Raw genomic sequence first — 19792 nt, forward strand, 5'->3', positions numbered from 1 at the left:
GATGAATGTTTACAGTGGACAGCCGAGGTAGCATTTTTATTGTCCTCTTTAATGTGCTCCTACAAATAAATTGGACTGAGGAGAATTTATTAACAGAGGCCATATATGCTCCCTTTGGTTTTCTTGAGTGTATGATATAGCTTTTGTGCCTGCAAGATGTCTGCAAGTTCGGAAACTCAAGAGTCAAACCAAAAGGGAGCTATTCTTCTCAACATCTCAACAAAATCAGCCCAGACTTTCCTCGGTTGCTTCTCTACATCACAATCTTACAGATTTGCATACGAACTGGAAAGTGGCCAGTTTGCAAAACTTAAAATTATAAAATAACCCTTTGCTCCACAATGCAGTGTTTCTGACCACTGAGAGAAGAGAGTTATTTCTATTAGGTAGGACCTTACAAATGCACATAAGTGTTTCAGATAAAACATAGCAAGAGGTTGTGCAGCACTAAAGAGGAGAAAAAAGAATGTGTTTGTAAGGACGGGTGTGGTGAGGACACAGATGCAGGAGAGCGAGGCAGGAGTTCGCAACAAAAAAAGGGTTTATTCCAAAGAAAAGGCAAGGACCAAAAACCAAAGCGCTGTTTAGCAGGATAAAAACACAAAAACAGGGATCAGAAAACTGGAGCAAAACGAGACACAGGTGCAGACAATTAGGGCAGATGGGACACAGGCGGGGCAAAACAGAAACAAACTGGGGGAAATGTCAACCACTGACAGTGTTCTGGCGGAGGACTTGGGGGGGGGGGGGGCTGGAAGACTTGGCGTGGGGCTTGGAAGGCTTGACGTGGTGCTTGGAAGGTTTGGCGTGGGGCGTGGAAGGCTTGGCGTGGGGCTTGGAAGGCTTGGCATGGGGCTTGGAAGGCTTGGCGTGGGGCTAGGAAGGCTTGGCGTGGTGCTTGGAAGGCTTGACGTGGGGCTAGGAAGGCTTGGCGTGGTGCTTGGAAGGCTTGGCGTGGGGCTTGGAAGGCTTGGCGTGGTGCTTGGAAGGCTTGACGTGGGGCTTGGAAGGCTTGGCATGGGGCTTGGAAGGCTTGGCGTGGGGCTTGGAAGGTTTGGCGTGGGGCTTGGAAGGTTTGGCGTGGGGCTTGGCGTGGGGCTAGGAAGGCTTGGCGTGTTGCTTGGAAGGTTTGGCGTGGGGCTTTGAAGGCTTGGCGTGGGGCTTGGAAGGCTTGGCGTGGGGCTTGGAAGGCTTGACGTGGGGCTTGGAAGACTTGATAGCTGGGAACCTTGACTTGGCGGGGAACCTTGACTTGGCAGGGAACCTTGACTTGGCGGGGAACTTTGACTTGGCGGGGAACTTTGATTTGGCAGGGAACTTTGATTTGGCAAGGAACTTTGACTTGGCGGGGAACTCAGGATACGAGGAGCCAGCTGAGGGGGAGCCCGGGTCCGTGGTGCCTGAATGCTCTGGGGCCCTCCCCGAGCCAGGCGTGTTCACCAGAAGGGGGATTCCAGCTCATCTGGGTGACGCCAACCAGAGATAGTGAGTTCCGCCTCCTGGTACACAATGTCCCAGAAGGCGGCACTCTCTCCCGCTGGGTCCATACTGGTGGTTCCGTTCTGTCAGGACTAGTGTGGTGAGGACCCAGATGCAGGAGAGCGAGGCAGGAGTTCGCAACAAAAAAAGGGTTTATTCCAAAGAAAAGGCAAAGACCAAAAACCAAAGCGCTGTTTAGCAGGATCAAAACACAAAAACAGGGATCAGAAATCTGGAGCAAAAACAGGCAAGGGCACATGGAGGAAACCACAGTACGGAACAACAAGGAGCAAGGGAATGACAAGACCAGATATATACAGGGGATAACGAGACACAGGTGCAGACAATCAGGGCAGATGGGACACAGGCGGGGCAAAACAGAAACAAACTTGGGGGAAATGTCAACCACTGACAGTGTTCTTTGTATGTTAAACATAGAGAACACAATGAAATGATAAGCCCGTAAATTAGAGAAATATGGGTTCTTTGAGGTTGCTTTAGTCGTTTCCCTGCCTCAAATAATGTTGCAAACGATGGCTGCGTAACAAAACAACCATATGGCTGTAGCTATAACAGATCAATGTTATCCTTAAAACACTTTGTTAAATAAGGACATAGTGACGTACAATGGGAGCTAATAATAAAGTAAAGAGGATGGCAGGAGCGCAAACACACTGGAAGTGAAGGAGAAACGGAAAGATTTGTTGACAATAAGCCAATCTGTAGGTTGGTCTGGTCCTGCGGCTGAGTCAGAGAGTGGGTGTCCAGCGGTCAACGGGGCCATCGGGGTTATTTCAAGTGTGCGTGTGCATGCACATAAATCTCTGTCCTGATTTTGTTATTCCTCCAAATGCATTCTGCAAAATGCATCACAATGCCAGCGGCTATGATTTTTTATGATTTCCTGCCAACGTGTGTTTTTTCTTTTTTTCTTATTAAATTCTACGTAAGCTGGAACCTGGAGTTACTGCTGAGCAATTCGCCCACCACTGAGCTTTTCTTTTCCTTTTCTGCCCCTTCTCGCTGCACTCCCCCTTATCTGCCCCCACTCAGCTTTATCTCTTTTTCCTGGCTGCTTTTTCCTCCTCTCACTCTGCCTTATCTCTCCTTCTTTCCATCATGCTGCATTTCTCTCTTTTACGATCTCCTTGCCATCTTTCATCCCTCTGACGTTCTTTGTCTCTCCCTCTTTCCAGCTTCTCCCTGGCTCCCGTATTCTGTCTTTCTTGCCTGCTTTTCTTCTCTGCCCTCTAGGGATGGGCGGTATGGACAAAAAAAATTATCATGATAATTTCTGGCATTTATCCCGATAACGATAAAAATGACGATGAAAAAAATACCAATTCAACTCCACCTTTGTAACTAAACTGTAATGACTCAGATCCGCCATGTTTGTTACACAAAAACCTCATCAACAGGAATTTATCTTTCTTTCTTTCTTTCTTTCTTTCTTTCTTTCTTTCTTTCTTTCTTTCTTTCTTTCTTTCTTTCTTTCTTTCTTTCTTTCTTTCTTTCTTTCTTTCTTTCTTTCTTTCTTTCTTTCTTTCTTTCTTTCTTTCTTTCTTTTAGGCTCATTTCTTTCTGTCTTTCTTTCTTTCTTTTAGGCTCACTTCTTTCTTTCTTTCTTTCTTTCTTTCTTTCTTTCTTTCTTTCTTTCTTTCTTTCTTTCTTTCCTTCTTTCTTTCTTTCTTTCTTTCTTTCTTTCTTTCTTTCTTTCTTTCTTTCTTTCTTTCTTTCTTTTAGGCTCCTTTCTTTCTTTCTTTCTTTCTTTTAGGCTCCTTTCTTTCTTTCTTTCTTTCTTTCTTTTAGGTTCATTTCTTTCTTTCTTTCTTTCTTTCTTTCTTTCTTTCTTTCTTTCTTTCTTTCTTTCTTTCTTTCTTTCTTTCTTTCTTTCTTGCTAATTTCTTTCTTTCAGGCTCATATCCTTCCTTCCTTCCTTCCTTCCTTCCTTCCTTCCTTCCTTCCTTCCTTCCTTCCTTCCTTCCTTCCTTCCTTCCTTCCTTCCTTCCTTCCTTCCTTCCTTCCTTCCTTCCTTCCTTCCTTCCTTCCTTCCTTCCTTCCTTCCTTCCTTCCTTCCTTCCTTCCTTCCTTCCCGTACGTTGTGTGTGGATTTAACACAGAACCATAAATCAGCTTTACACAAAAACGTCATCAACGGGAATTTATCCTTTTTACCGCGAGATGATAAATTCTTACCGTTGGGAATTTTTTTGACGGTTTATCGTGAACGGTAAAATATCACCCATTCCTACTGGCCTCTCACTCTCTCTGTGAAGGTGTGCATTGCTTATGGCCCGGGCACACATTCCTTCTCCGTTGGTCTCAGTTTCCATCTCAGACAGGTCACAGTCCCGTAGCCCCCGTCACAGACGGCCCACGGTGCCCAGAAACAAGCATACTAAATGATTCCCGGCAAGAGACTTTTGTTTGAGATGGGAATGGAAAAAGACAAAGGAAAATAGAGGGTTTATGTAACCACTCAGCTGCACAATTGACTTGCTCACTGACACGCTCTCTCCTTAGGTAAACATGAGCTTTTCATTTCTTACAAGACCTCTACTGACCTTGTGGATTTTGTGCAGAGGGAAGAGGAAGATTTTATCAAGCGGAGTGGAACATGTGGGAGTTCTTTTTTGGTTCCATTGTTTTAGACATGCTTGAATTTGGATTTTAAGAGGACTTACTTTTAATACGGTTTTGATGACTTACCTCAGTTTTGTCTGCACTGCTTCAGCACCAAATCCAATAACTGGGATTTTTTTCTTTTTTTGCATACTTAAATTTATAATATGTACGCCTCACTGTGTACACCTCATTAGCATAATTTTCATACAAGATTACATGAGGTCAGAGACCGTTGTGTAGTATCATCACTGAATTAATACAGCTGATGGAGTAAACAATTAATCTTGTAATGACACTGACAAATGAACAGTGTAATAAGGTGAGCCAATTTCATTTCAGGGTTTTGGCTCTGCCCTTCCATTTCATTTAATGTAATTAATATGTCCTCATAACCAATATAAATGGTTTCTAAAACACCAAAAAATAAGATTTGGGTTCTTTTTCCTTAATGCTGATATAATGAAGCAAATATATGAAAACAGAATGCAGGGGTTTAAAGGTTATGTGAGTACAAACTAATGTCAAATGTTCATTCACACACACACACAAACACACATTTTACACACACACACACACACGCACACATCTTGTTGGATGTGGACCTTGACCCCCATTTCTCTCGTGTTAAAGCCTGTTCTTGTGTCATGATTAATACCTCCATTTGTCCTTCAGGCCAGCCTTTTTCCAGGACTTCTCAGTGTCAGGCCTCTCTCTGATCTATGGATGCCTCACACTGGATTTTTGCTACCTGAGATATTCACTTAGCAGTTCATCATTCTTCTGGATCTTGGTTGTTTCATCCTGTATGGCGGCTTTGATGCTCGTTTATCTCTGCTCTCCCTCTGCTTTGTGTAGAGTCTCATGGTCCTGGACTTGGAATGAAATATTCCATGCATTGTGGGAGGTTTCTTTGCCATGACATCAGTGACTTCCATTTCTTCAAGAGGCCAGTTTACTTAACCCGCGCAGTACCTGCTGGTAAGGTGTATGTGTTGATGGACTGGACTTTGTTTTTCCCATTCAAATGGCTCTTCAGAATCTTCCTTACTCTATCCAGGTACAGTACTTGGCTGTTGCTGACTTCCTTGCATCCTCCTTTTAATTGCTATTTGTCTGTAGAATATGTCCTGTTGGCTTCATCGCACCGGGACCTTCAGCATGTGCTGGGGCGGTTTGAGGCCGAGTGCGACGCGGCAGGGATGAGAATCAGCACCTCCAAAACCGAGGCCATGGTTCTCCACCGGGAAAGGGTGGCGTGCCTTCTCCGGGTGGGTGGGGAAGTCCTGCCTCAGGTGGAGGAGTTCAAGTATCTCGGGATCTTGTTCACGAGTGAGGGAACGATGGAGCGGGAGATTGACAGATGGATCGGTGCAGCGTCCGCAGTTATGCGGTCGATGTACCGGACCGTCGTGGTGAAGAGGGAGCTGAGTCGAAAGGCAAAGCTCTCGATTTACCGGTCAATCTACGCACCTACCCTCACCTATGGTCATGAACTTTGGGTAGTGACCGAAAGGACAAGATGTTGGATACAGGCGGCCGAGATGAGTTTCCTCCTGAAGTGTTGCCCTCCAGTAGTTTTGACCTCTCAGTTGTGATCATTTTACTCCTCCTTGATACCATTCGAGCATATTTATCCAACCCAAATGCCATTTGGATATGTATACCCAGATGAGGTGGATCAATAGATGTTACTTATTTTTGTTATAGCTACAGCTTGATGGCATCTATGTGGAGGAGGTGGCAGATGATTGCTTCACTTTCGAAACATCACTGGATTTTTGCTGCCTGAGACTTCCACAGTTACATCAAGTTCTTGATAAACTCTCTCATTGTCCCATTGATGCAGTACAGCTCCAATGAATCCACTAACCATTAGATTTCTTACAGTTGATCCAGCCAATGCACAAGTTCATCTTGTAGCCAAGCATCTCTACGATTACAGTTACAGGTCTTGGTGATTGTTCCAGTAGATATTATTCACAGCACCACATTCACGTGTTCAAGCAGGTTTTCAGAAGGTAATCTCGTCTTGGTAAGTCTGGGTTTAAGAGGAATTTCTACAGCTTGAATTAGGTCAATTACCTTCCTTGGCTGATGTGATTTTAAAGGGGGGGATCCCCTCCAAGTCCTCAATTATTTCCAAGGCAATTGTTGATTTATTGCCATACCTGTTTTCCAGTACTCTGAATATGTCTTCAGCAGTGTTGTATGTTGACAGGTGCATATTTTCTCATCCACACTGTCAAGGAGTTGGAACTTCTTTACTTCCACTGAGCCAGTCAGCTCTCCCAGTTTTTGCAGGCTTTCCCAGTCTTTCTTCCATCTGTGGAAATTCCTCTTAAACCCAGTGAATCTGGGTAGACTACTCTTCTTTATTCCATCCCATTCCATTATTTGATTATCCCCATTTAAACCATCAAACTAAACCCATCTTCAAGGAAATAAAAACTTTGGATTAAGAAGATTTGAGTTGTCCTTTGCATCCTTCTACAATCGATCGAGCAGTTTTTCAAGTTTGGGCAGAGTTGTGGTCAGAAAAAAGGCATAACTTGACAGTAAGTGATCATGTTTGGTTCAAGCTACCCAGCTTCATAATGAACTTGCCTCTATGGTCAGCTGCCCCTGGTATTCAGGTTATCCGGGCATGATATAGAAGGAATATTTTATACAGGGTGATCCCTCTTGGCCCATCATCCTGGCTCCCTCTTGCTGTATCTTTTTTGTTGTATCTCAATCTCTAGTAGTGATATCAAGTTCTGTTTCAGGATGCTAAAAACAGTAAGCAACCAGGAACTTCTTGGTGAACTTAGATGTTGGATGTTCCAATAGCCCATTTCACATCAGTGTGCCCTAGTCCCCCAACGGCTGACATGGACCTTTTTAATCCAGGCCACGTCCAAGCCACCATGGTGTTACAATGTCTGTGCTCATAATTCAGTAGCTGAGGTTTGTAACTGGAGCCCAGATACAAAATCCCACCAAAGGAAGAGATTCAAACCTACACTCACCGGCCACTTTATTAGGTACACCTGTCCAACTGCTCGTTAACGCACATTTCTTATTAGCCAATCACATGGGAGCAACTCAATGCATTTATGCATGTAGACATGGTCAAGACAATCTGCTGCAGTTCAAACTGAGCATCAGAATGAGGAAGAACGGGGATTTAAGTGACTTTGAACATGGGATTGGTTGTTGGTGCCAGACGTGCTGGTATTCAGAAACGGCTGATCTACTTGGATTTTCACAGACACCCGTTTCTAGGGTTTACAGAGAATGGTCCTTAAAAGAGAAAATATCCAGTGAGTGGCAGTTCTGCCTTGTTGATGCCAGAAGTCAGAGGAGAATGTCCACACTGACTACGTTTACATGCAGTCAAAATTCGGGTTATTGCTAATATTCCGGTTACTGAAACATTGGGAATATTCCGTTTACATGGTAATTAATCATTCAGGATATCTGGATCAAACCAGCGATGCGTTGAGAACGTCATGACACAATTCCCGTCATTTCCACTTCTTCTTCCTGTATCCAAATTCAAAACAAATGCTGCTTCGCGCAACTTTTCTCTCACCTTCTTGTAAATCTTTTATCCCGGTACTTTCTACCGTCTACAAATGCAGAAATGTTCATATCCTTCATTACATTTATGAAGTGATTAGTCTCCTCCTGGTCTTGTGTTTCTCCGTGTTTATAAGAACTTCCTGGACTCAAAAGACCAGGATTCCTTGTGAACAGAACATGTGCAGAAAACAAATTCCTGTTCCGTTTGATGGGGATATTCTGTTTGGCGTTTACATGACCCAATATTCAGGTTTTAAAAGGAGTAACCCAGGGGTCATATTCGGGTTTTTAAAAACCTGAATATGAGCAAATTCGGGTTATTCAAAGGGGTTATTGATGTTTAAATGGCCGTGCAAAACCGGGTTATTGCTAATATTCGGGTTAGAAAAGGGTTATTGACTGTATGTAAACGCAGTCATTGGTTCCAGCTGATAGAAAGGCAACAGTAACTCAAACAACCACTCGGACTACAACAGCAGAAAACCACACCGGGTACAACTCCTGTCGGCTAGGAACAGGAAACTGATGCTACAATTTGCACAGGCTCACCAAAACTGGACAACAGAAGATTGGAAAAACGTTGCCTGGTCTGATGAGTCTCGGTTTCTGCTGCAACATTCAGATGGTTGGGTCAGAATTTGGCGTCAACAAGATGGAAGCATGGATCCATCCAGCCTTGTATCAACGGTTCAGGCTGGTGGTGGTGGTGGTGTCATGGTGGGGGGGATATTGTACTGGCACTACAGGTTGGACAGGTGTACCTAATAAAGTGGCCAGTGAGTGTATGTGTATGAGATAATGTAATACATGTAGGGGATTTTCTTCCTCAAATAATCAAGGAATTACCTAGAACAGGGGTCGGCAACCCAAAATGTTGAAAGAGCCATATTGGATCAAAAACACAAAAAACTAATATGTCTGGAGCCACAAAACATTAAGTCTTGTATAAGCCTTAGAATGAAGGCAACACATGCTGCATGTATCTATATTAGTTATAACTGGGGGGAGATTTTTTTTTTTCATTATGCACTTCGAGAAAAAAGTCAAAATGTTGAGAAAAAGTCAAAATTTCAAGAAAAAAGTTGAAATGTCGAGATTAATGTTGAATTACAATCTCGAGAAAAAAGTTGAGAAAAAAGTTGAAATGTCGAGAAAAATTACGAAATGTCGAGAAAAACGTTGAAATGTCGAGAAACAAGTCAAAATTTCGAGAAACAAGTCAAAATTTCGAGAAAAAAGTCAAAATTTCGAGATCAAAAAGGAAAGGAAAAAGGAAGAAAGAGAAAAAAATGAAAAAGAAAAAAAGGAGGAAAAAAGGGAAAAAAAATAAGAAAAAAGGAAAAAAAGAAGAAAAAAAGGAAAAAAAAGGTCAAACTTTTTTGAAAAATCTCCAGGAGCCACTAGGGCGGCGCTAAAGAGCCGCATGCGGCTCTAGAGCCGTGCGTTGCCGATCCCTGACCTAGAACATGGTATTTAAATTCTGTTCTGAAACCTGTTAACCAGGGCAGCACGGTGGCTTAGTGGTTAGCACTGTTGCCTCACAGCAAGAAGGTCCCCGGTCCGACTCCCAGGCCCGGCAAGGGCCTTTCTGTGTGGAGTTTGCATGTTCTCCCCATGCTTGCGTGGGTTTTCTCCGGGTACTCCGGCTTCCTCCCACAGTCCAAAAACATGCATATTAGGTTAATTGATGATTCTAAATTGCCCGTAGGTGTGAGCGTGAGTGTGGTTGTGAGCATGGTTTGTGTGTCTATATGTGGCCCTGTGATGGACTGGTGACCTGTCCAGGGTGTAACCCCTGCCTCTCACCTGAAATGAGCTGGGATAGGCTCCAGCAGACCCCTGTGACCCCGCAAGGGATAAAGCGGGTAAGATAATGAATGAATGAATGAACCTGTTAACCCAAATACTTGTGCAACTAGGTTAAGATTCTGGTGTTTTCTGACCTACAGCCAATCAACTTCATTTCAGAAGTAACACCAGGTGTTAGACGTTTGTGTTGGGAATTTAAAACAACATTTTTCATGAAGATTGATCATTTCGAGTTTAAAGTCGTATTCTGATAAAGTCCGGCCTTCAGCCGTTGTCTATAAGATGTTTTTATACAGGGATGTCAGTTATCAATGGATTTTGCAGAGCACACTTCACGGTCTAATACAATGTGTCATACAGTATTGGATGAACCAATCCTAAATACTTGTGGGGATGAGGCTTAATGAGTAGTTTGAAGAACAAATTAAATACAAAGCTGGCACAAGCTTCCAGGAGGATGTCGTACAAGACAGACTGAGAAGAGCCAGCTGATCATTGAGTTTCTAATCCTGTTGAACTCAGAACAGCAGGGGCCCAGAAACTGCAGAATTTCAGCTTGACCGGCAGGTCACCCTTACTTTACCAATGACATTCTGGTCCGTTTTGTGCATGCACCATTTAAAGTACGCAGCACATTAAACATGAAAGCATTGCTTATACATGCAACTGGACCAACATGGTAACGTGGACATTTTTACTGACCATAGACTTAAATATTGTTGGACAGATGAACTGCAGCGTCAGGTCATAGGCTTTCCAAAGAGCAGTTTTCCTGTCTCTTTTTCTTGTAATGCAGGGCGCCATATCGTAAACGGGAAAACAGGCACAGGCACAGGCACTGACTTGGACACAGCCATTATGTAAATCATTGTTAGCCATCGCCCCCAGCTCCGTCAGCCCAGTCACCATGAAGGAGCTGCTAATTACTACGTTAAGCTTCATAGCATAATGGTATCAAGCTATTGGCTAAGCAAACAAACAAAAAGCTTCGCCCCATAACATAAATACATTTGTTGCTTTATATTAATTCCTTTGCAGTGGTATTAGAGCCTTGTTGGATGTCAAATCTAGTAATGGAGATTAAAACTGTCTTTTGAATCAGCATTTAAGTAGGTTTATTTCTGATGCAAAGTTGCACATTTTAATATGGAATTCAATTGAGGTGAATCTATATAAAAAAAAACCTTTATGAATTAAGTCAACTAATTAAGTAGTCAACATTAAAAGTGGATTAAAAACACACTTGTGTTATAATATAATTTTGAACAATGTCCATTCTAATCTTTGTAAAACTCTTGACTAAATGTTTTGATCCACTTCAGTTATTGATGACCGTACAGGACTATTGTGATGAAGTTCTTTATTTTCTGTAATGCAATTACAAAAAACAAAAATGTCATACATTCTGGATTCATTACAAATCAACTGAAATATTGCAAGCCTATTATTTTAATATTGCTGATTATGGCTTACAGTTTAAGATTATTGAGATTTTGAGATAGGATATTTGAGTTTTCTTAAGCTGTAAGTCATGATCAGCAATATTAAAATAATAAAAGGCTTACAATATTTCAGTTGATTTGTAATGAATCCAGAATGTATGACATTTTTGCATTACAGAATAAAGGACTTTATCACAATATTCTAATTTTCTGAGACAGTCCTGTATATTGCTAAATCCACACAGCAGGATGGGCTTCAGAGAAAGTTCAGTGACACTGAAGAGAAAGCTACAGTTCACTTTGGCCAGGGTTACTGTTCACAAGCTAGTTATAAAGTCAAAGTTTATAGCCTACTGTTTCTATAATAATAATAATAAAAAAGTGATACATAGTGGCAAATAACTTTAACTGCTATTTCTATTACGAAATTTACAATAACAAATAAATATAAAAAAATATGCTACATAATAAAAACCATGATGCAAGATAGATACATAGATGAAAAAAAGATTGTGGAGCTTTGAAAAATCAGAAACGGCTAAATCTGGACCAGCAGGTCACACTCACTGAAAAATCGGAATCGGCCTAGAAAATTGCAGTTGGTGCAGTTCTACTCCATTTGCACGCAACCTTGTATAATTAGCACTTTGTCTTCTTGAAAATTGCTCTCTGGTTCAAACATGTACAGTTGAATTACCCCAATTATGGAACTGATAATTGTATGGCGTAGTGGAGACAGGACATGCTGGTGCCATCTGAAGATGGAGGAGATGGGGAGCACGGATTAGCATATTCATACCCAAGTCATTTCAACACCATAAAAGACACAAAGTACAAAATATCTCATTTCCAAAAATACAGATACATTTTCAGGAGATGAATAACTGCCAGAGTGGGACTTTAATTTACATTTTACACAGAATTTCTAATGGTTTTTCAAAGTTTTTGGAGACACGGTTGTAACAGTTAGACATGTACTGTATTACAATTAGGCTCATTTCCTAAGTTGTTGCAGTAATTATCTTGCACATATTTCACATCAAGACAAGAGGACTTCAGTCTTCTACCAGGAAAAATGAAATGTAATTGCTTTTAGCTCCAGAGTCGACACTAGTGTTTAAAAAAAAAAAGAGTTTTTATTGGTATCAACAATATCTGTTTTATGTCTTGTATGCAGTCAGCCGTACAATAAGAACGGAAATACTCACAAAGATCATAATCCTTTCTGCAATGATCGGTCAAAATTGAGCTTTGCAACCTGGGCCAAATATTGACCAGTATCTGGGAAGCAGCTAGTGTTTATCTAGATCGACTACTTTTCACTCACCAAGGTTGTGTATTTTGATGTTTGGCCTGACTGTGTAGTCAGGAGAGGTCTGACTGGAGTCATCGTCCCCCTGGGAGGCTGAGAAACACAAGATACAGAGAGACAGACATACATAGAAAATAAAGGGATAAAAGAAAAGAAAAACAGAAAAACAGAGAGTGAGGCATAGACGAAGACATTAAAATGACTAAACTGAGAAAGATGGGCATTTGAGGGAGCGTTAAATTGCAAACTGTTATTTTACAGCATGGCAGAGTTAGTATGTGTGTGGCTTGAAAAAACTGGTGAAATGTGCACTGAATCTAGACTGTGACCTGAAGATTAAAAGGATTTAGAGCTGGTGGGCAGAAATCATTATTACATTTACTATTCGTCCAGACACTGAATTATATTCAGTCTGCACTGCCAAACTACCCATGAATAAATGGTTTATATATATATATATATATATATATATATATATATATATATATATATATATATATATATATATATATATATATACATATATACACACACACACATATATATATATACACAGAGTGCGAAATACAGGGGGGTTCGGGGGGGTCGGACCCCCCCTATTAACCCCTGAGCCCCCCTGAAGGACTCAAAAGCCAAATTTAAGGGGGGTCTCAATGTTGTCAAAAAAATAAATAAATTAGGCTATATAATATATAATATATAATGATAATTTGATTGTCACTAATGGTCAATTAAATATGTTTAAGAGATCGCCATATCAAGTATTCACAATTCAAAACTTTTATTGGTTTAACACAAGTCCTGCACCTTTATGTATGCAAATTAGCCATGTGCGCCAGCACAGCGCAATGACTAGGCCGGCTGGTTGAGATGCCACAATAACATGGCTAAGCGGAAGCTAACTCAGAGTGTGTCACTTGCACACTTTGGGTTCACATCAAAAAAGGTGTCAGTAGCAGCCAGAGATGAGGAGAGAGACGATGTCACAACAGAGGGTCCCGTTCCTCTCCCACCCTCTGGTGAAGGAAGTGAAGTCGAGGCCGAGTGCTCCGGGGCAGATGCTACTGCGCCGCCCGGTGCTAGCAGTGACTTGCTTTAACTTAAGGTAAGAGGCCAGCCTGCTTAATATGGCCTGAACCCACCTGAGAGCTAATGTTTTTTTTAAATTATTGTTATTATTATTTTCCGTTATGGCCTGTTATGAGTGTGATTTGTGAATGTGTAAGCTGCGTGAACCCACCTGTTGAGAGCCATCATGTTTTTTATTTTTTTTATTTTGCGTGATCACCTGTTATGAGTGGAATTTGTGAATGTGTTCACACAGCTGTGTTAAAACATAATTTCCTGGATGGTTACATAACGCCAGTGTCCTATACCTGGCATTTATTCATTAAGTTCACTGTGCACCAGTGTGGTGCCAATTAATGTCTTTTATTTATTTTAATTATCAGATTTAATTTGTAAATAACATTCTGCATCGTAATGCACAATTTTGCCTCCTGTTAGTAAAACAACATGCATCTAAAATGGTTAAAAGCGTGTGTGTATTTGTCATAGGCTATAGTAGGCTGATTGTATTGGTTTATTGCATAGGGCCACACAACGCGAGTTAGGGACCCCCCCGAATATGGATGGGTATTTCGCACACTGTATATATATATAATTTGTTGAAGAGTAAATGTATGGGTTTTGTTTCTTGCAATCTAGCAATCTAAATATTTGTATTTGTGATGTTTAGTTTTAAGATAAAACTGACTTAACACAAACATATGCGGAGGCTTTTTACAAGCAGCCTGCAGCACACTGCTGTTCAAAAGTCATGAATATTCAAATGACTCTCACATTAGTGTCTTGTTCTCTAAAAGGTTAAGCTGGGCGACACAGCAGATGAAGCCAATAGCGCTTTTGATAGCAAGCTGGAAAAAAAAACAAAAAAAAAAACTTAATGCACATCTAAAAATACATGCACTGCACTCACATTAGACACATTTACACTGTACACACGGAGAGATAACACCACGTGCAGAGATCTGAGAGCCACACAGCGAGATGCACACAATCACAGATGCAAATGTTGACGTACGAGACACTTGGATAGATTAACAGTGACACGGGGATGTGTTAAGGTGATGTGTACACAGGGCCTGACTGGTCAGAGTGTGGGATGCATTAATGCTGACAAGGTTAGACGAGAGGGGGAGGCTTTCAGCGCTGGCTGGGCTGCCTGATCAAAGGCCTGCAGGGGAGAAAGCAGGCTAGCAGGGTAAAAATAACACACGCAACATACAGAGCAGCAGGCATCACAGAGCAGGAGAGAAGTCGTAGACAGAGGGGGGAGTGGAGAAGTGAGGGGGGGAGATGGGGAGGTAAAGAGTGACCCAGGGAAGGGAGGGCAAAGAGAGATGGATCTTGCAGCTGAATCTATTTTTTTTCCCTCTTTTACATCCTTTGTACATCTCCAGGAGAGCATGTCAGTGATGGCGTGTGAGAGAGAGAGGGATGAGGCATTACTGTTATAGCACTGAGACAGAGGATAACATTAAGCCATCACTATGAAAGCGCTGCTGCAATGGAAAAATAAAAGAATGCCATCATCAAAACCTGGCCAAGACAGCACAAAGCAGCAAAGCTTCTGACTGAGACCCAGCAGTAAGATCTTAGTTTTCTTTTTCTGTCCTTTTACACTGCAAAAACTCAACATCTTAACAGGAGTATTTGTTCTATTTCTAGTTAAAATGTGTCGTTTTTAGTAAAAAAACAATCTCATTACACTTAAAACAAGACTCATCACTGGAAAAAACAACAATTTTCACCTGTTTCAAGTAGATTTTCACTTAAAATAAGTAGAAAAATCTGCCAGTGGAACAAGATTTTTTTTGCTTGTAATAAGAAGATAAATCTTGTTCCACTGGCAGATTTTTCTACTTATTACAAGTGAAAATTTACTTGAAACAGGTGAAAATTGTCAAATAACAAGTTATTTTTTCCTTCCTTCCTCCTGCTTTCTCCTTCCTTCTTCCCTTCCTCCTTCCTTCCTTCCTTCCTTCCTTTCTCCCTTCCTTCTTTTCTCCCTTCCTTCTTTTCTCCCTTCCTTCTTTTCTCCCATCCTTCCTTCCTTCCTTTTTACTGCTCTCTCCCTCCTTCTTCCCTTCCTCTTTTCTTCCTTCCTTCCTTCCTTCTTTTCTCCCTTCCTTCCTTCCTTCCTCCTGCTTTCTCCTTCCTTCTTCCCTTCCTCCTTCCTTCCTTCCTTCCTTTCTCCCTTCCTTCTTTTATCCCATCCTCCCTTCCTTCCTTCCTTCCTTCCTTCCTTCCTTCCTTCCTTCCTTCCTTCCTTCCTTCCTTCCTTCCTTCCTTCCTTCCTTCCTTCCTTCCTTTTTCCTGCTCTCTCCCTCCTTCTTCCCTTCCTTCCTTCCTTCCTTCCTTCCTTCCTTCCTTCCTTCCTTCCTTCCTTCCTTCCTTCCTTCCTTCCTTCCTTCCTTCCTTCCTTCCTTCCTTCCTTCCTTCCTTCCTTCCTTCCTTCCTTCCTTCCTTCCTTCTTCCTTGACCCGAAGACAGCACAAGGGTTAAGTGTAATGAGATTTTTTGACTAAAAATGAGACATTTTAACTAGAAATAAGACAAATATTCCTGGTAAGATTTAGAGTTTCTGCAGCGTATCTCCCTGCCTCTTTGTCTTGGTGTGCTTGTGAGAAACAGAGAGTGGTGAGCGTAGTGGAAGAGAGTGTGAGTGAAGTGTCCTCACAAGTGGAGCAGCAGACGAAGACCCTGAGTCTCAGGCAGCTGCGGCCGTGGTGATGGGTGGGCGTGGCTGGAAACAGAGCAGAGAGAAAACACAAACATGTCAAACCTCTGCCCTCTGCAGGCGACACCGCCCTCAACCAGCTACGTCCTCCGGAGCAGAGCTTCCACAATCTATTAGCAACACCCACACACAGTCAATACATGTGGGTGGAGAAAAGTTTATTATAAATTCAGATCAACATTTTTTTTTAGCAGTTTCTAAGTTGCCTCAGACCGCTGATAATGCAGTTCAATGTCAAACCACCAGAGGTGTCAAGTAACAAAGTACAAATACTTCGTTACCTTACGCTTTATCTGACATTATTACTAGAAAACTTAAAACGTATAGGCCTACGCATTTTTTTCATAAATCCTGCCTCATGCTCCTTTAAGTAGAAATGTTGGTTATCTATACTTCACTGGAGTAATTATTTTTCAGACGACTTTTTACTTTTACTCCTTACATTTTCACACAATTATCTGTACTTTTTACTCCTTACATTTTAAAAACAGCCTCGTTACTCTATTTCATTTCGGCCTTTAAATAAAAACTATCCAGTTAAATTGCTCCGTCCGGATAGAGTGAATTTGGTTGTGGTTGGATGAGAAGTATAAACATAATACCATTCCGACACCCTATTGGTTTGTACGCGTCTGCTCTCTGAAACACATGTTAATGCTCAATAGTACACATATATGCTTCTTTAATATATTTACATTATACTAAGATACATTCATTTTCAATGGCTTTTGTCCTTAATGGCTTTTTACCCCTTACATTACTTTTACTTTTATACTTTAAGTAGTTTTGAAACCAGTACTTTTATACTTTTACTTGAGTAAAAAACTTGAGTTGATACTTCAACTTCTACAGGAGTATTTTTAAACTCTAGTATCTATACTTCTACCTGAGTAATGAATGAGTGAATACTTTTGACACCTGCAAACCACACGTGTCCCAAGCTCATTCAATTTATGAGTTTATCCATTTTCCTTGCCAGAATGTTTAGGGATGTAGATTTGACATTTCTAAGGGCTCCTTATGATCAATTTTTGATGTACGATATATTTATCAGTCATGCATCTTTTAGGCTTGTTGGACTGTCTGAGACCTCATTGTTGTGATTTTTTGACCATTACAATCCCTGTTGGCAATGAAAACAGATACGTACAGTTTTATGGGTTTAACCATGAATATCAGCAGAATGTACATTTTGTAGAAAATTAATATTTTAAGGAAATCATATACATAAGATAGAAATGTGAAGATAAAGGGCAAGGGGATGAATATTCAACAGTGGTTTCCGTTCTTTTTAATACTTAACGCAGTGCTTTTAGTCCAAATACTCCCAGTACTAGATCCTGCCTTGCTTCATCTTTGACATTTCTCAAGTTTACGTGGTCTTTGTTAATAGCATAATGTTTATATATCCCTCACTTTAAGACTTGTGGCATATTATATTCAACACAGGATCAAAGTGCTGTTGATTCCCCTGTTGCATCTTCTTTAAAGTACTTGAAAAATATGTGTTGCAAAATGTAAGTTGTTCATCAGGTCACACCAGATAAAGGATGTGCTTATGAAAACTGAAAAAAAAAAAAAAGAAATTCAGATCAAAATACTGGATGTGCTGAATCTCCGGGTTCTTTCAAACAATCACAATGAACTACAGTCAAAGATACTCTATAGAGATGATCACGCATTACCGTTTCTGCCAATGGTATGAAATGGTTTACACTTCCTGTCTCCTAAGTGGGCGTGGTCTTCCCTGGAACATACAACACTAGATACAGTCAAAGATACTCTACATTTATTTATTGAACGTCTCTGATACAGTACAACTTTAATATTTGCGCCTTATTTTCCCGCTCGTTTTTTTTATCTGCTACTTTAATGTCTGTTATCAAGCTGATATCAATCATCGGATCAGTCTAATATTCTTTTTTTCCCTTCCAAAAAGACTTCAATGACAACAATAACAGTATTATTAAGCAAAGAAGCAAGTTTTATTTTAATTTTAAATTTCAGTTTATCCGATGGGAAAACGACTTTGGCAGTTCTGCAGTGACCGACGACTCTGAATCTCTGAATCAGCACCATAGACATATATACATATACATATACATATACATATACATACGTATATATCTCTATGATCAGCAACACCAGAGAGGAGAGCTATGTATTATTATTATATTATTAGCTATGAGAGCCAAATCTCACTAGAGTGTGTTGCTCAGACAGAGACAGGTCTCAAACAAAGTTCATTTTCTCCTAATCTGTCGGTCTGAAAATTGCCATTTTGGTGTCAGAATGTTCAGAAGGTTTGTGGCTTTTGGAAAATGTTACCAATATTTACTTAGGTTACTATGGGGCGAAGGAATTGGTAATAATCTGTGCTCACGTTCACTTTTCCCATAGGACTCAATAGATTCAGGAGCTGCTGTTAGTCTCCTAAAGGGGCGGTGGGGAAACCCACGTGACACAGATACAGGAAACACAACCGGAGCGGGCTGTCTCGATTATAAAACGTCTCTGCTACAGTTTCCTGGTGTGACTCACAGATGTAGTAGTACTCCTGGCCCACGTTGAACTCGTAGCCCAGCGAGAAGGCGCTGTAACGCTGGAACTTCTCGGAGAACTTGATGGGGGCGTGGGGCGCGTGGGGCCGGTTGCACTCCCAGCGTTTGAAGCCCATCTGGGGGTCGCAGTAGCGGTAGCCGTGGTAGTTGACCATGTAGAGGATGTACTGCTCTGCGATGACGCGCTCTAGCGTCCCCCGCTGGCTGCTGTTGTAGTGGGGGCAGTAGATGTCCAGGTAGTCGTTGACGCTGACCTGCACCGTGTATCCCTCTGTTCGGAGCCTGGGGGGGAAATAGATAGTTCAGAAAAGGGGAATAAAGAATAAAAACTGAGAATTCAAGTTATATTTATCTATTTCAGTACTCTCTACAGACACGGCTCGGAACATTTAAGCTGCATCTGAGTTCCCATACCAGCATGGTATTCATGTGAGATTTCCTTTTAATAGTCTATGTCTAAAGCCTTAAAGTCCAGAAAGTGGATACTGTTTTATATGATATAACTGGATGCAACGGCTACAAACTATTTCTTGCAATTCAGTTTATAAGGGACACAAGAAGCATACTAGGCTGTTCATTTGTAATATTAATAAACCTTCAATTCAAGTTAAACTACAGGTTTAACTTGAATGTTTGATAAAGCTTTACAAAAATAGTTCATTTTTTGTTAATTTAGTGCATCATTATTGTAGATGGGTTACCCTGGCAACATGCTTCCAGCTATCAGCAAGACTTTCAGCAGGATGATGCATACTACATACACAACTGCATTAGGTGGATACTTCTTCACTCAGACAGTATATGACATTTTCTGGAGTCTAATCATTATTGTAAAGTTGCTAAGCAACCATATTCTAGGAAATCACTTCCCCCAGTCAAAAAGTAGTGCAAATTGTTGTTTTTATATTTTCAAACAACAAATAAGTTTACATTTTCAGAAATAAATAGTGAACCAAACCAACCCTTTCAGTGTCAATAAGTTCTTAAAAACCTAAACTAAAGTACATATATTGCTACAGAGCTATCTCCACAAAATCCCATCGTGAGCTGATAGAAAGCCAAAAATGTTTAGTTTCCATTCATATAAATTAGGAACCTTGAATAATAGCATATTTGACTGAAAATTAATGAATTTACAATTAAATTTCTAACAACCAACTAATGAATTAATCATTTTAACAAATTAAAAAAAGTCTTA

The 19792-nt window shown here is 40.9% G+C and overlaps 1 protein-coding gene across 1 annotated transcript in view; it reads right to left on the minus strand.

Annotated features, from left to right (window-relative positions):
- efna3a (ephrin-A3a) overlaps positions 1–19792 on the minus strand; it is a 137873-nt gene that overhangs the window by 11272 nt on the left and 106809 nt on the right. Inside the window, exons 2-4 of the mRNA XM_061741783.1 lie at positions 18575–18876; positions 15974–16039; positions 12247–12324 (exon numbers count right to left, since the gene is read on the minus strand). Coding sequence (XP_061597767.1) covers positions 12247–12324; positions 15974–16039; positions 18575–18876 — 446 coding nt within the window. The remainder of the gene's footprint in view (positions 1–12246; positions 12325–15973; positions 16040–18574; positions 18877–19792) is intronic.

The sequence above is a fragment of the Cololabis saira genome, chromosome 15, assembly GCF_033807715.1.
Source record: "Cololabis saira isolate AMF1-May2022 chromosome 15, fColSai1.1, whole genome shotgun sequence".
Classification (NCBI taxonomy): domain Eukaryota; kingdom Metazoa; phylum Chordata; class Actinopteri; order Beloniformes; family Belonidae; genus Cololabis; species Cololabis saira.